This window comes from Pollicipes pollicipes, unplaced genomic scaffold (genome assembly GCF_011947565.3).
Source record: "Pollicipes pollicipes isolate AB1234 unplaced genomic scaffold, Ppol_2.1 Scaffold_3447;HRSCAF=4054_pilon_pilon_pilon, whole genome shotgun sequence".
NCBI lineage: Eukaryota > Metazoa > Arthropoda > Thecostraca > Pollicipedomorpha > Pollicipedidae > Pollicipes > Pollicipes pollicipes.
Window position 1 is genome coordinate 12,105,225 of NW_023596297.1, and position 16,000 is coordinate 12,121,224.

Here is a 16,000-nt window from a genome sequence, read left to right on the forward strand (position 1 = left end):
GATCAGAAGTATCGTAACATTCTTCACTATCGTAATGCCTCTGGCGCAACTGTGACAAACTCTGTGTATCGCACCACGCAAGCACCACGGTTGCCTCGATTAACACCTTTCTCACACTCCCGAGTGGATACTGGAAGTGACGTGACACTGGTACGTGGTATTACAGTCGCCATCGCCCTTCGTCGTGCCATCAGTCCTGTCGCAACGTAAGCTGTGGATATTTACAAATATGTTGTACGAAATGGATTGCGTGCAGATTGTAGTCTTGACTGAGAGGAAGAACATCCCAAAAAGTGGGAGGGTCAAACCAATACTGTACAAGGTTGGCTATATTCCTCACATTGCCATCTAGGAGTTTGTCAAACACACAACAAAATGGCAAGATTCATAACCAACTGCTCTGCTCATTTCCTACACCTGTGTGAATTTACAAGCACTAATCTTATGGATATGACAAGGCCATGTAGACACAAACCACTTACAAACATACAACTCTCTTAAATGCATGATTCACCAGTCTGAGGCATTCTAAGGCATTACCTCTACATACATATAAAAGAACACCTGAAATGTCCTTTCATTCAAGTTTCAAGGAAACAAGAAACCTTTTTACAATGAAGACCTGTCATGAGAGTGAGGTAGATGGATAAGTACCCTCCCAAAGGCTGTTTGCTCAGCATAGCAGTTGTTTTTTGCATCATTGCCTAATTACCATATTGTTAAGTGTATTTTATTGAATTTGGACTGCCTGACTTTCAAAACTATCTTCATATAACTAGCAAGTTTACCTCCCCTGCCATGCTAGTTGCCTGATATCTGGTATGGTAGTACTGTCTGCTGACAAATTTAATGGTCAGGGTGTATTTTCCTACCTAATGTTACAAAAGAGTATTGTACATCAATCATTGTTTTTAAGGCAGAACATATCATAATTAATCTAAAACAGGTCATCTGTACTCTTACCTTGGAACTTAACTAATTACAATATCGAACATCTGACTGCCACAAACACATAAATATAGTTCTCAAAATGTATGATTAAGGTGGCAACAAACTAGTAAGGCAGCTCGCATGGCTTGGGCCAAAATTGTAGATAACTGATGGGAGAGTTGTCAGCTATCATCTTGCATATACATGTAAAAAGACAATAGGGCCAAGTTTTTGGAAATCCATACCCTTGAAGAAAATCACTGTTTAGCAAAGCTGTCAGCCTCCTAGGGGAGTTAAATAAGCAGAGGTGTCTCATTGTTCACATCATAATTTTATAACTTTGTATTGCTTGAATATTTACTGCCCAGGCACTTGTCAAGCCAGACAGCTTTGATTGGTAAAATTCATCAGATGCTGTTTATTTATGACCTTCACAGCAGAAGTCACAGTATTGCAAAAGGTATATGGTTAAGTAAATATTTCTCACATTAGGTGGCACCTATGTGCCCACATACATTTTGTGGCTTGTTATTTTAGGCCACAGAGTGTACTTACGACTGGTTCCAGAAAAGATGACATCCATCCCTACTCAGCTGATTACGGGTGCTTCTATGGCTGAGAAGGTTGTTGGGATCGCTAGCATATTGAAGCTGACTTGTTCATCTACATTTTGCAGTTAGTGTTAAACATATATTTGCTCCAGCTGCCAAGAGCTGAGACAATACTTAAAAGTAGCCCTAAATGGCCAGGTCAGTGGTTTGCCTGCATGTGAGCATGACCAGATGCACATGCACAGTGACATGATGTCCAGGTCTTGACCCAGATTTTGACCAGTGCTGTGTGATGTCTTTGCAAGCAGAAAGTTTTGTACTCCCCCATGATGGTATTGGCAGGCAGCATCCTGCTTGAGTTGCCATGCTGCACTGAAATGAAGCCAGTTTTGAACAGCTTGTCTTAACATGCTAACAGATTTATGCCGCACAACTTGGCTTATTTAAGACATTTTCCAAACTTTGATACTGGGACTAGAGCTCATGCCAAGCAGCACTTGTGCAAGACCAAACCCCCACTATTGGATCGTGTTATTCCACGTCAGTGGCTGAATTGGAGGGCAAAAATTTAATGTGCCAAAATGCCCTGGCACAGTCTTGCACGACCTGTTGCTAAGCTTCTGAGGAACCACGCGTCTGACTGGGCTGAGCTAGGCCACTCTGTTCGACATTTTTTTCATATTTCCAGTAAAACTTATTCTGCCTGCTGCCCTGTGTTTGCTAGGCAGGAGGCAGAATAAGTTTTAGGCGGGTCAAGACAACTGGCTGGCCATGGCTGTCTTGACCTGGTGCCTGGTCGGGGGTCTTCCCCTCCCTGGCCTGACACAGGGTTTGAGACCCCTCATCCAACAGAAGATGGCAAGTTAACTTCTCCCCTAGGATCTCCAACTTCCAGATGGCTTATGAGAATAACAAAGATACCACTTTGAAGTTATCACCAAATCATGGAGAATGCACTATACATTTTTTGCCTTAGGTCAAATGTGAGGTCGCCAGAAACCATGAAAGGTCAAAAACAGTCATTCTGACAGATGTAGCTAAAACCCACTTTAACGCGTCTTGTCGAGAGCACGGAAATAAGCATAAATACTTTGATGAGTTCATTGTGTACCATTGTTGTTTCCCACATAGGTCAGGTCAGATAAGGTCACAGTTCAAAATCGATCCAGCAGTAACGCGGAAGAACAATACTTCTATGTGTGGTGCGCTAGTGACTAAGTTTATCTCGTTGGGTGTGGCGTTGGGACAAAACATTCCAGACACAATAATGTTATTTTGTGGTAATGTAGAGGTCATCTGAGGTCAACTTAAGTTAAGTTTATAAATAATCCAAGTGAAAGAATTAAGTGCCAACCAGATCTTTGTGAACATAACAATGCTATTTTGTGGTCAGAAATACTGTATTAAGCATCTGCAGGTGCCCAAGATTGCATAGCTGTTGTCTACATTATACACAGTCGCTTGGATGCTTAGCAATGTATTTGTGACGAGTGGAGTACAGGAATGTTGTTACATAACAAACACCATAATGAGGTGGTTATGCCTGTCACACTCATTCATCTAGCCTCTCCGATACTGGCAACATAGCTCACTGACCTTTTGATGACCTCATATGACCCTGCATGACCTATTGTGACCTCAAAATATGTAATGACTATATCAACACGTTTGAAAATGGAATATTCAAATTCTGCTGCCAAAATTACTTAAAAACTGCGAATTTTGAGCTCAGCATGTGTTCTGCAGAAGGTACCCATAGAGATAGATCATAACCTGGTCCAAGGACATGCGCTCTGTGGTCATTTGTTGGTTTTCCATGTGAATTAATGCGCTTTTCCAAACTGCACAAGACAAAACGACACAAACATGCAACGCCAAAACTACACAAGAAAACATGCAAACTTGTATTATTTACAAAAATAGCAGCAATTGAAGTGACTTAAGTTCAATGACCTCGCATTTTCCGAAACAAAATTCTGACAGATGTGAACTGTAGGTACTTTTAAGCTCAATCACTTAACCAAGTTTGAACCAAGGCAAATCACCCTCAAAAAATTATATGTGGCAATTTTTTAGAGTTTGACCTCTTTACCTGACCTAGGTCGCTGATCTTGGTAGATCCAAACTGCAAATTGGCACAAATTATACCAAATTAATAGATGAACAGGTACCAAAAATTGCATGCCTCGCCGAGCGCTCGTTTTTGACCTGTGATCGAAAAACCGTAGGGGAAGTCAACTCCCCCGGCGGGGCGCAGGTTAAGACTTAAGCTTCATAAAAAGAAAACATGTTCTGGTGCGGTGTGGCTCACTGTCCAAACAGGGACAGCCTATCTACGGTGGTGGTCGTATCAGCAGTCACTGAAGGGGCTTGAAGACTATTTTTTAGCTCGGTGGCCAGGCCGGCCGGCCCGGCCGCCAGGAGGCAGGCCATTTGACGCTCGGCCGGCACCGAGCCCGGCCGGCCCAACGGCCAAGTAGCAGGTGTCGTGACGGCCCGTCTGTGCGCCCAGGGCTTCAACAACCATGTCGCTGCACAGCGATGACAACGCCCTGGTGCCGGGCTCCGACTCGTTCTGGGAGCCGGGCAACTACAAACGCACCACCAAGCGCACTGAGGACGGCTACAAACTGTGCGACGACATGATGAAGCTGGTGCTGGAACGGGGCGAGATCGAGAAGGCCTACGCCAAGAGCCTGCGCGCCTGGAGCAAAAAGTGGAATGAACTCATCGAAAAAGGTGACAGCTTGTTGATCTCAGCCGTGATCTGGTGTGCCCCATGATGGAGGCTGAGTCGGGGGAGGAAGTAGTGAATACTGAGCCAGGCGTTTTTGTGTGGAGGTGGTATGACCTTTGCTGACGCCGTCTTTCGTCGTTGGGAACCAGTAAAAGCAGTCATGTGGTGGTGTCGACAATGTACCAACGTATATCAGGTTTTTGTTTTCTGCTATGGAAGTGACCGAGTGTCATTCGTATTCCACACCCTACCCTAACCCTTGCGTTTGCCACGGCAGGTCCTGAGTATGGTACGGCTGAAGCCGCTTGGAAGGCAGCACTGGTCGAGGCAGATCGTAGATGTGACTTGCACCTCAAGGTCAGGGACAACCTGATGAATGAGGTCCATGTCAAGGTCAAGCAGTGGCAGAAGGAAAACTTCCACAAGGTGAGTACACTACGAACGTGCATTGTCGGTCAAAGTCTTAAGTCATAGTTCCATATGGATTTGTATGATTGTATACTGTGATATTCGCTTGTATCATATACTATTACAGTCATTTATTTTGGAGATTCATCCATGCAGTGGCGTCTATGAATCCAGTCAAGCTACATGCTTCCGCTGGGCTTATGCTTTGTCTTCATCGTATTTGTCTGTGTATGTGTGTGTGAGGCGTGGGGGGACGTATCCAGCCTGCGCGTCCAGACCTCAATGTGCGTGTTTTGCGCTGCATCTCACTCGCAGACCACCACACGACCCCTTTAGACCTTCCTGGTCACGGAGCCGGCCGTCGGGGTGCCGCTATGCGTTTAACGCACGCTGCGCTTACCGGGGCGCAGGATGGGAGGGGCATGCTCCGCGGCGTGGGGCTAGTAAAACAAGCCTCCTCGTTGGTAGTAAACAGAAACTATTTTAAGGCATTCATTTAGGGCTGTTCAGACGTTAGCGTGCGTGCTGTTTTTGACCTTGCATGGGTTCAAGTAAAAAGTGCCGCAGACTTGGAAGCGATTCCTTGTTCCAAAATGTGTAGAACAGAGAACAGCCGCACCGTCGGTTTTGCTAAGACCATACCAGCTGAGTCTTGGTGACTAACTTACCGATACCAGACCACATGGAGCAAGATAAGAACAACACACTGGTTGTATGTGGGTTTAGTACCGTTGCGCAGGCCAGCGGATAAACAAGCTGGGCGTCTAACGGGAGTACGTCACCGAACGGCTCAGCAAAGCATGGCGTTCTGAGGGGGGTTTGACCGCAAAGCGGACGACCGTTCATGCGCTTAGCGGAGCAGTCAAGCGACAACAAGCTGGCCGATGGCATGGGACTGCCACTGGTCCCTTCCGTTCCCCACACCCACGATGCTGCCGTGTACTCACGCTGCGCCGCTTTTCAAGCTGCGTCCATCCTTGATGTTGGTTCCCGTACGTACTAACGCCGGCGTGACGTCTGCCTGCTCGTCAACGCCAGCCTGATGCACGTATTGTCGTGCCGCATGTGATTCGGGTGTGCCAGCCGCTCCGGTGGCTCATATGTGCCTGATGGCGAGACCTCAGCGCGCCGTGCCGGCGTTGGCTCGTAGCGTGGCGAGGACGACGACAGATTCTGCACATGTGCTGCACGCATTTCACGCTTCTGATGTGCACCCACACCCTTTACCTGGTCGTGCCACGTGGCTGTCGCCGCGCTGTTGTGGCGGTGCGTTCACGAGCCCCTTCGACGGGCCAACGCTCCTGCAGCGAATGCGAGGGGGGGGGGGGGGCACTCACCGCCCCTTTGACTGGCGTGGGATCGCAGTTAGGGGTCGGATCGTTATCACGCCAGAGGCGATGGATTCGCCGAGCGCTATGTGACCGGATGCCACGACGGTAGCTTGCTTTGGTGTGCGTACCTAGATAGAGGATGCGCTTTACGATCATGGTAATGGCTCTTGGAAACGTTTTGTCGTGTCGCGACTAGAATGAGCGCTCAACTACTATCCGGCTGTCATTTGTGATGATATTCATTAATTGCACGCCTTGGTTCCTTCCGTGATTTTAAGCGATCTCTAAGTTTTGCGGCCTTCGGCCTGACAGACAGACCTACCAGCTGATCAGCATCTCAATAGTTGATGACAGAGGCCAGCCGTTTGCCGTAAAACCATTCGCTTGTCTCCGTTGTCGCCCCATGTGAAAAGCCCTGGGCGAGCCGGTCTGGTCGCCACTCCTCTGCCGATCGTGTGTCTCTGCGGTGCCGCTGTGCTGTCTGTGGTGCCGCTGTGCTGTCTGTAGTGCCGCTGTTCTGTCTGTAGTGTTGCTGTGCTGTCTGATGCCGCTGCGCCATTGGCGGTGTGGGTGCGGCTCCCCGCTGACTGTCACTTACGCAGGTCCGCTCCTCCGCCAGTCTCGCGACTCAGTTGCGCCGCTCCGCCGCCGATGGCGCCTGACTGTCTGTTAGGTCGCCCGCTGTCGGTCCCGTACGTGGGCACTGGGCTGGGGATCTCCAGACGCCGTCCGCGTCTTTTTGTCCGGCCACCGGCCTTACCACGCTGCTGGCTCGGGTGGACCTCGGCCGTGCTGGGCCCGGCGGGCGGGCCGCCATGCCGCGGACAGGGCGGATAGTGGACACTGCGGGGCTGCCGTGACGTGGGATCTCCAGACGCCGTCCGCGTCTTTTGTTTTTGTTCGGCCACCGGCCTTACCACGCTGCTGGCTCGGGTGGACCTCAGCCGTGCTGGACCCGGCGGGCGGGCCGCCACGCCACGGTCAGGGTGGATAGTGGACACTGCGGGGCTGCCGTGACGTGTACCCAGAGGGTCGGTGCCGTGCCGCCGGGTTCCACCATGTGCTCGGGCGCCGCGGCGTGACCGCGATGGCGCCCAAGCCGGCCACGTGAGCCGTGTTCGTTTGGCCCGCACGCACGTGGACGAGCTCCGCACCATCTCGATCTGTCCGACTCGGACTTGCCTGATCTGTCTGGGGCACTGCGTCAAAATCCCCGGAGCCAAAGGTGCCGTAGAGACCAACCAGCCTTCGCTAAAGTTTCAAAAGAGACCGAAATCAACGGAAAATTCAGTCGAGTCGTGAATGGGTGATTCACATGACGAAAATAGTTCAAAACTTAAGCCCAAAAGTTGTCTTTTAAAAGTATCATTTGCCATCCAGAACCTTGCGCTTTGACGCGCTGAGGGGCGTTTAGGTCTACATCCGCCGGTCAGCGATTAGAGCCACCAACCGTAAGCTTGATACGCAGTGCCTGACCGCACCATCGTCACCACTGCCGCCGTGCCGATCCGTTCGTACTGCCTACGCGAATCACCGCTGGCTGGCGATAGCGACCGGTGCATCGCCTCCATGTTCGCTGCGCTGGCAGTGAACATTGATGCCAGACGGGTTATTAACTTTGCTTCAAAGCTGTCTGCTCTCCGCACTCTTCGGAGACGCTAGGCACTGCGCTGTCGCGGAGAACTTTGCTCGGCTGGACCGCCGTTATCGCGTGGACTAAAAGCGATGCCCGTATCAGTTGTGTATTTGTGGAATGAGCCGTGCCCACGCCTCGGAGTCGGTTGGCGTCACTTGCGCTGAGTTGTTTTCCTTTTGACGTAGGCGTTCGTCTTGCGAGCAAATAAGGCTCTGGCTCAATAATCAAAGGACCATGGGAATAGGGTCAGTGGTGATGCATTCGCTTACAATGTGCATGGTGTTAAGCGTGACCAACAATCTTACGTTTGATAATGGAAACTACTGATTTCAGTAGCAAAAATACCAGTTTCAAAGCGTTGTGCTGCACTTTTTCATTGCACTTGTAATGTCTTGAATCAGACGTTGATAAGTGATCGCTCTCCACATTGTCTTTTCTTTTTTGTCGCGTTGCATTGTGGCCAAGCAATGGAACTTGAAAGTCATGTCGGGTTATGGACTGCTTTTGCTATATATACCCTGGTACGCCATTCGTGGACGGCGGGGACGTAGTTTAAGCAAGTCTAGCCCGTCCGAGGTGTCGATTACCGAGTCATAATCACAAGCCGTGCAATGTGACGGAACCACGTGCACTGACAAGGGTTGATTGTGTTACGACCTGCCGGCAAGTCGTTGCATGCGGCGGTGGCCGTGTCTGTCGGTCGTTGGAGGCGCCGCTGCAGCGGGCGGGCCGCCCCGTCAGACCTGTGCCCGGCGGCCCGTTCCAGGCGGGTGCGGCGGCGGTTTCGGCATCCGTGCGGCCCTGCCGGCCCGCCGCGGAGCTCCCCGGTGCACACGTGACTCAGCGGCGCTCCCCTCCCCGGCCCCTGCCCCGTCGTCCGCCCTGAGTCAGCCGGCCCAAGGCGGCTCGTCTTTCACGGCTGATGCCTGCGCTCGCCGCGCCGGGGCGGGCCGGCCCGGCGCGCGGCCTCGGACGGCCTCGCCGCGTCTCGGCCGCCGCAGACTGATCGCTGATCACTGGCCGGGCCGAGCCGGCTGGCGAGGCGCCGACCGGCCGGGCCAGATCAGCGTGCGTCGCGCCCGTCCGGGAGAACAGCCGGCCCCTGTTGAGCGCTGGAGTGATCCTAGTGTTATTGTTTGGCACCGGCTGGTTGGCCGCGGCCGCGCTCCAGGCCTCCTCCGGCTCTCGATCTCTCGCATTCACGCCCGCACTCGCACCCGCTTTCACACGCGCACTCACTCGCACTCACACTCAGTGACTATCACTCCCGCCGCGCCCCTACTCCCTGCCTTCCCCCTCCCTCAAACCTGGTGATGCATTTCTCACGTGCCCTTTCCTCCTCGTCTTTCATGTTTCTTCCAATGTCTCGTCTTCTTCTTGTCTTGCTCGCGTTCCCGGTCCACACAGACTAATCGATATGTGTCGTCGAATAAGCCAGTTACTGTACCCTGAGTCTGGATTGGTCCTCTGTGGTGTGCCCCCGGGCGTCGCGTTCCTAGCGTCAACTGTTGATGCGTACTTGGAAATCTCTGATGCACGCTGAGAGACCTGAATGCCTCGTTTTCTAACATCACTCCATGGCCTAACCAGGAATGCATGCTCGTTGTGGAAGTCGTGAGAATCAAGCCCGGGAGATATTTGCTTTACGGAAGTCAGTCTACCTAATTTTCATATATTTTTATAATCGCTCCGCACGTGTTTTCCACATTCCCCTGGAAAGTTTGGCATCTTAAATGACTGACCCGAAAAACATATAATGCGCGGTCCGGAGGCGAGGATATAGTTTCGCAGCAAACCCTGTGAAACAAGCAGAAACCGCTTCGCTCAAATACCGCGCACGAGCGATGTTGTTTCGCACAAATTACAATTGTTTTGCGGAATTGTTGTCTTATTTTTTTCTGTTCCCTTGTGCATCACAGATCTTTTATCATTTTGTACAAACTTGAACCGCCATCTGAGGCATGCCACAAACTAGTTCTTTGGTTACGTTTAGTACTACTTACTTCGGTACCTGAGCGCATTCTTGAATATTTGGGCGATAATTTCACAGTCCACCAAACCGCAGTCCCATTTCATACATGCTACCATTTTGCACCTTATTTAGTACCAAATACATCACGAACGCGTCTGGAAATATTCCACCGTGTCACGGGACGGTGTCATCTGTTAAGTTCTTAGCGCTGCGTGCGTGATAAGCAATGAAACCAAACCATCGTATGCATTTGTTTTGTGGCGTGGTAGGTGGCTGCCTCGCGCGGGCCTTGGTGATTCGCGCTCACGAGAATTCCTGTGTTGTGTCCGGCAGTCTATGATGCACTTTAAGGAGAAGAAGGATCTCGACGATGCTTTCCGGAAAGCCCAGAAGCCGTGGGCCAAACTACTGGACAAGGTACGTTGTGTTTGGCATCGCTTGGAGTAAGATACTTTTTGGTCCGACCACAGGGTCCCAGCCCAGCTATTGCTTTCTTCACCTCGGCCTGTTGAATGCAATCGCCGCTTTGTAATGTGGAATTTGCGTGTTTGGCCGTCAAATATGACTGATATTAGACCGCGCTTAACTTCACCTCGAAAAAGCGTCGTATGAGTGGCGCCGGTGGCCGCCCATCGTGGTCGCCTCACGCACAGCACCGCTGTTTGTTTGCAACGCACTCCCGTGTGTCGAAAGACACCGAGCTGCTGAACCTGTAAGCATTGCACGTATGCCCTGGTCGTTGTAGGTGAACAAGGCGAAGGCGGACTACCACTCGGCCTGCAAGGCGGAGCGGACGGCACAGAACCAGGAGCGCAACGCCTCCTCCGACGCCAGCCTGTCGGCCGACGCGGTGCGTGGAGAGGCTGCCTCTTGAGGGGCCGCGGTGCGGCTCCGGCGTCTGGCGGCGCACGGACGCGAGCGCCATCAGCCTCTGCGCTCGCTCTGTCATTGCATGCAGACTCCGGTCCAGGCGGAGACCCGTGTGATCTCACGCTCGATGGTGTGATTTGATTTGCGCGCGATGTTCGGCTCTGTCACTGTTTGCCGCGAAGTGGGGAGCCGGCCGAGTAATGAGCGCCACCATCGGGCTGCTCTTGGTGATCCTCGGCTGCCCGCGTCACCGCGTGTGCGCGCATGTCGTGCCGGCCGCTGGTGGCAGCTTGTTGCAGTCCGCGTGCTCGTTGGCTCCGTGCGTAAGCCAGGAGCCGGCATTAACCATTGTCCCTTGGTGCGTCCTGGTCAGGTGAAAAAGCAGGCGGACCGGCTGCAGAAGGCCAAGGAGGAGGTGGCCAAGACCAAGGACCGCTACGAGATAGCGCTGCGTGACATCTCCGAGCAGAACAGCAAGTACATCGAGGACATGACGTACGTCTTCAACAAGTGTCAGGACCGCGAGGCGGAGCGGCTCGTCTTCTTCAAGGACACCATGTTCAGCGTGCACAAGTGTCTCGACATCGCCAACGACGCCACGTGAGTGGGCCGGCTGCCAGATGACAGCAGAGGGTAACCGCGATCTGAGGTGCCACGTGGTTGCGGTCGTGGTCGCGCCACCCTGGTGACGGCCACACTCCATCTGTGGTGGTTGTGAGCACGCGGTTTGCAGCTTTCGTTGTCGGGGCGATTGCGATATTGAGCCAGGTGGAATGACTCAATGTTTCGTTAGTCGTACCTCCTGTACTGCAAACTATGGACGGTGTACCATTCGACACCAGGTTTAAGCGGGAGATCTGTGATGATATCTTTAGATCCCTCTGTATTGTGACAGCCCACGTCGCCAACCACAAGTTCGCGAGCCCGTTAACTCGAATGAATATCATTAAACCTTCAACTGAAGAGACTGATCAATAGCACGCGAAATGCCTGGCAAAGTTAGTGCAGGTTGGCCTCAGGACAGCCGTGAACGCTCTCGTCTGTGGAACGGCTGGCCGACGCATGCGCACACCGCCACCTGCCGCAGCCTGCCGCAGATCTACCGCGAGTTCGAGCACACCGTCGCCAACGCCGACAAGGAGAAGGACCTGCGCTGGTGGAGCAACAACCACGGCGTCAACATGCCGATGAACTGGCCGGCTTTCGAGGTGGGCGGCTCGGCGCGCGCCGAGCGAGCGCTCCCGGCCGCCGCCGCCGCCGCCGCCGGCCACCCCGCTGGCGTTCGCTCGATTGCTGTCGACTGCGCTTGTTAGGTTTACGGCCGTTTGTTTGCCTGTTTGCGGCAGTTTGTACGCTTGTTTGCGGCGCGCCAGCGCCTGACCAGCCAGCATGCGGTCGAGTTGTGCTTGCGCGTGCCGTGCAGTAGACCGTGCCGTCTGGTGGGGCTGTGAGAGCGCATGCGGCTCGTGCCCGTGTGGGCCGTGTTTTCCGTGGTGGCGTGAATGGGGAGCGGACGGGACCCGGCGGGAGCTGCTCGGCGGGAGCGAGGATGTGGGCTGGCAGTCCGCCCGTAGGGTGACGGCGCGGGTGTTGCAGGAGTACGCGGAGGAATTCCGCGATATCAGCGGCCGCAGCAGGAAGCCCCAGACGGGCGACGGCAGCATCACGCTCATCAACCAGCGGCCCGTCAGCGACGACCTACCTGTACGCGCTGTGCACCTCTCACCGCCGCAGTACAGGCCACACGCCGCAGACGTCGGCCCCCGTCAAGTAGCGACCTGCTTCTAGCAGTGACCCGTCATTGCACAACAACCACGGCACCGCTCAATGGTCCTGACCCCAAACCAGCGCGCTGAACCCTGGACCACAAACCAGGTTGAACCGAACACCACAGGGAGCATTAGCACGACAGGGCGACCATGCACCCTGCCGTGACCGAGAACCGAAACTTACGTCACGACACAGTAAAACGGAGAGGGACTGTGTGCGATCGTTTTCCGACCCGGCGCGCCCGGTCTGTCCGGTGTGAAACGCTGATCGACTAATCGGTTATTGCGAGCTGATGAACACGTGCAGCTCAAAGCACAGTCTGTCCGGTCTCGCGATCGACTTCAGCGCTGGATCGCGTCGCAAAAGTAAAAAGCATCGCCCTTTACGCGGAACACATTTTTGTCACCAAACTGGTGCATGCGGGTAAGTGCCGTCCTCATATGTGCATGCTTGTCCCGTTGCAATGTTTGGAAGCAGCTTGGCTGCACTTTTGATCGGCCGGCTATGATTGCTTTCCTTTTGCACCGCGCTAGGCTACCATGGACGTGGCAGCCCCGACCAGGTAAGTTTGCGCTAGTCCAGCGGGCGGGGGAGGGGGGGGGGGGGGCTGCGTTCTGTTCAAGCAGCATTCAGAGCGGCGCGCGGTGTTGTCGAGGCCTAGCGCACCCTCCAATGGTCGGTTCGGTGAGCAGTGCTACTGTCCGTACCACGCCACCGAGCCTGCGGCCAGTAGCAGGGTACTTCTTATCTCCCGTGTGGGCATGACGAGGGCGGGTCGAATGCCCCTCCCCCTCCCCGAGGCGTTACGTGGGTCGTGGCGGGTGAACTCTGACACGTCTGTGATGCGGGGCGGACCTGTGAGACCGCTGCCGGCTGTCGTGGCAGGAATACAACGCGGCGGCCAAGGGCAACGCGAAGAAGCGTGCGGCGGCGCAGCCCGGAGGCGCAGCTTCCGCGGACGGTCGCCAGGCGGCGGATGACGTCACGTCCCGCCGGACCTCGCAGCACAGGTCAGCGGAGATGGCGGCTCATGTAACGTGTCTTGCTCAATTCAGCTTGGCATAGTTCGCATATCATGCAGCGTGACGGTCCTAGCTCGTCTTGGAACCAAAGAAGTCGACCAACGTAGCATGCTTTGTTTTACTCGTCCATGGACTGTGAAGTGTGCACCTCAGCTGTTTGGTGCCTCATCTCCAGGCTCATATTTGCAGAGAACCGATAGCCTCAAGGGTTTGGTGGTGTGGGAAGGGTGAGTGGGGGGGGGGGGGGGGGGGGGGAGGAGACAGGGGATCTGCTCGGTGACGGATGGTCGTCAGCCACGAGCCTCTCAGCTGCCCCGTGCTCCGCCCGTGGTGACACGACCGCCAGGGCGCGGGAATGCTGTGACCGTACCCGTGCCGCCTCGGCAGCGGCCGGCGCCGTGCTGGCCCGTGTGACTGTGTTTTGACCCCCCCCCCCCGCAGTAACGGCCACGGGTACGAGGACGGCGGTCCGGAGGAGTGGGACGAGTACGCCACCGAGCTGGTGGACCATGGCGAGCCGGGCGTGCCCGTGCGCGCCATCTACGACTACGACGGCGTCGAGGCCGACGAGCTGAGCTTCAAGGCCGGTACGGCACGGCCCGGCGGCGGCGCCGCGAGCCCACTCCGGCCCGTGCACTCTAGTGGGATGCAGAAGAATCTAGCGGGGATGGACCGTCTATGATGCTTTTGATTGATTGTGATTTGGCTAAGCTCCGAGTGCATGTTGAGCGTTTGTCCGCACCGTGGCTTGAACGCGAACTTTTGCGTGTCGATTGATGATTGCCAGTCTAAAACAGTGAAATCATTGGATTTGTCTTCTTCGCCGCCCCAATGGCTCAGTCCGAGTTACGGTTCAACCGACGATTATCGTTAAATGTATCGTTTGCGTTCACTTCCAAACCCTCCGTCATGTTTTGTGTCGAGCGTCCCCATGCTCCTGACCCGCCCGCTTGTCGGCGCCGCAGGCGACACGCTGGACAAGCTGGAAGACGAGGACGAGCAGGGCTGGTGCAAGGGACGCAAGGACGGCCGCGTCGGCCTCTACCCGGCTAACTACGTGCAGCCCGTCTAGGGGCTACGCGCTGTCGGGCCGCCGGCCGTCTGGAGCCGTCCCTGGCGTCCGTCAGCTGGACGCCGGCCGAACCAGGCGGCGGAGGTGGGAGCGCTGGGGCGCTACCGCGCTCTTCGGTGATCTGCTGCCGACCGGTGCGCGCGCGGCGCGGCCGGCGGCAGGAGCGGGCGGAACGTGGCCCAGACTCGCGGCGGCCCCCTTGATGTCGGTCTTCCTGACGGTGACTGCGGCGCTGGCAGGCCAGGACGGCTGGACAACCCCATGCGGGCGGGTGCGAGGCTGGGTGCGGGCCTCGCACTGGACGGGCTCGGAGCGGGAGTCGCTGTCGACTGACGCCACGCCTCTCTGGACAGCCGACCGCACCTGGCCGGCGCGGCCAACTGCTCATCTATGCAAATGTACAGCGAAGCCGCCAGGCGCCTCGCAGGACAGTGTCGTTACGTGCAAGCTGCGTGAACCGTGTTTACTAGGTCGTATCCAAAGCGTGGACTGGCGCCGGAGCGCCTCGCTGGCGCCGCGTCACGCCGGGGCGACCTGGCGTGACGTCTGGGCGGATCCGGCACTGGCGCCGGGCCAGGTAGCTTATCGTGTCGTGGCTGCAGAGGGATCCGGCTCCCTGTTATCGCAAGTAACTGCGCAAACGCTGCGGTTTGAGGCGCGGAGGCACAGCTTGTTTGTATGGACGGGAAATGGTTGAGGACGCTCGTGCCGCGCGTTTGCTTCGACTTCCAGCGGAATGATGTGATTGGAACAGACGCGTCAAACTAACGTTACGGAATGAGGTGACGCCTGAACGTGCATTTCAGTTGCCCGGATGGCATCTTGCCTAACCAGTGTCATATCTGTGATCTGCCCTGTTCGCTCACTTGTAATTGGCTTTGGACGTGCGCCCGTACGCCGTTGCCCAGTCATCCCGTTGTTGTGGATGCGGGCTGGGCGTCAGCCGTCGCAGACTGGTTTCGTTGCGGGCCGGCCCGTGTGTCCCGCTCGTGCGTTGCGTGTCCTTTTCAGTGTCCACACGCGGCCGAGCTCGACGCGCGCGGGTGATACTCTGCTTCATCACCGGAGCTGTGCGGGGTGGAGGCCAGAATGCTCGTGGCCACTCAGTGTCAAATGATTGGTGCGAAGTGGACTCCGGACTGGAAAACCGGGAGGGCTTTGCCGCCCGAGATGTGTGGGCTTTTGATGGAGACACACAGCTTACTTGCCGGCTCTATCCAATCTGTGCGTTTTCTGCTGGTTATTCGTCGTGACCACGGGTGAGTGAGGCGGTGAAAGAGCATAATACAATGCGCATAGATCTGCAGTCTGAATTCTGCCGACTATGATTGGAACAGGCCACAACTGGAAAGGCCCTCGCATTGGAATCGTTTCGTGCATCGGTGGGTGCGAGCTGCCGTCGGTGCGATGGTGGGCAGCTGCCCACAATCATCCATCATCAACTAAAATTATCTGGGCGAGCTGAGAGTCGGTCTATTTCGGCCGGCGTTTGCGGCGGAAGGTGCCGAGCGAAAGCGCCCGCCCCGCGCCACTCGATCGATGACAGCCTGCTTGGAATCCTCGGATCTTGACGGTGCGCGAGCCAGTCTTCGCCAACCCGGTGCGAGGTTTGCCGAACGAAAACAGCAGCCTCAAGACTCAACCAGTACTAGATCGACATCGATAAGCGCTGCGCCGCCGATCGGTGTCAACAATCGAGGC

General features: G+C 55.1%; 1 protein-coding gene across 4 annotated transcripts; it reads left to right on the forward strand.

The window, feature by feature from the left end:
• The first annotated feature begins 70 nt into the window (after positions 1–70).
• On the forward strand, positions 71–15,605 carry LOC119091727 (protein kinase C and casein kinase substrate in neurons protein 2). Of its 4 annotated transcripts, none has more exons than XM_037214570.1 (12): positions 71–150; positions 3,994–4,220; positions 4,496–4,644; positions 5,592–5,618; positions 9,899–9,982; positions 10,311–10,415; positions 10,809–11,035; positions 11,523–11,643; positions 12,032–12,139; positions 13,091–13,215; positions 13,669–13,814; positions 14,193–15,605. In XM_037214570.1, the coding sequence occupies exons 2-12, from the start codon at positions 4,007–4,009 to the stop codon at positions 14,297–14,299; spliced, it is 1,413 nt and encodes a 470-aa protein (XP_037070465.1). In that variant the 5' UTR covers positions 71–150; positions 3,994–4,006; the 3' UTR covers positions 14,300–15,605. The 4 variants fall into 4 exon arrangements, with proteins under 4 accessions (XP_037070465.1, XP_037070469.1, XP_037070467.1 ...); XM_037214571.1 differs by having other exon boundaries at positions 125–206; XM_037214574.1 differs by lacking the exon at positions 12,032–12,139.
• The last annotated feature ends 395 nt before the right edge of the window (positions 15,606–16,000 follow it).

What these genes read in the sequence shown, in the direction of transcription:
- LOC119091727 (XM_037214570.1), top strand. Translation starts at nt 4,007, where the DNA reads ATGTCGCTGCACAGCGATGACAACGCCCTGGTGCCGGGCTCCGACTCG. An exon ending in TGAACTGGCCGGCTTTCGAG is followed by an intron (nt 11,644 to 12,031) that starts GTGGGCGGCTCG and finishes CGGGTGTTGCAG; the next exon opens with GAGTACGCGGAGGAATTCCG. An exon ending in CGCCGGACCTCGCAGCACAG is followed by an intron (nt 13,216 to 13,668) that starts GTCAGCGGAGAT and finishes CCCCCCCCGCAG; the next exon opens with TAACGGCCACGGGTACGAGG.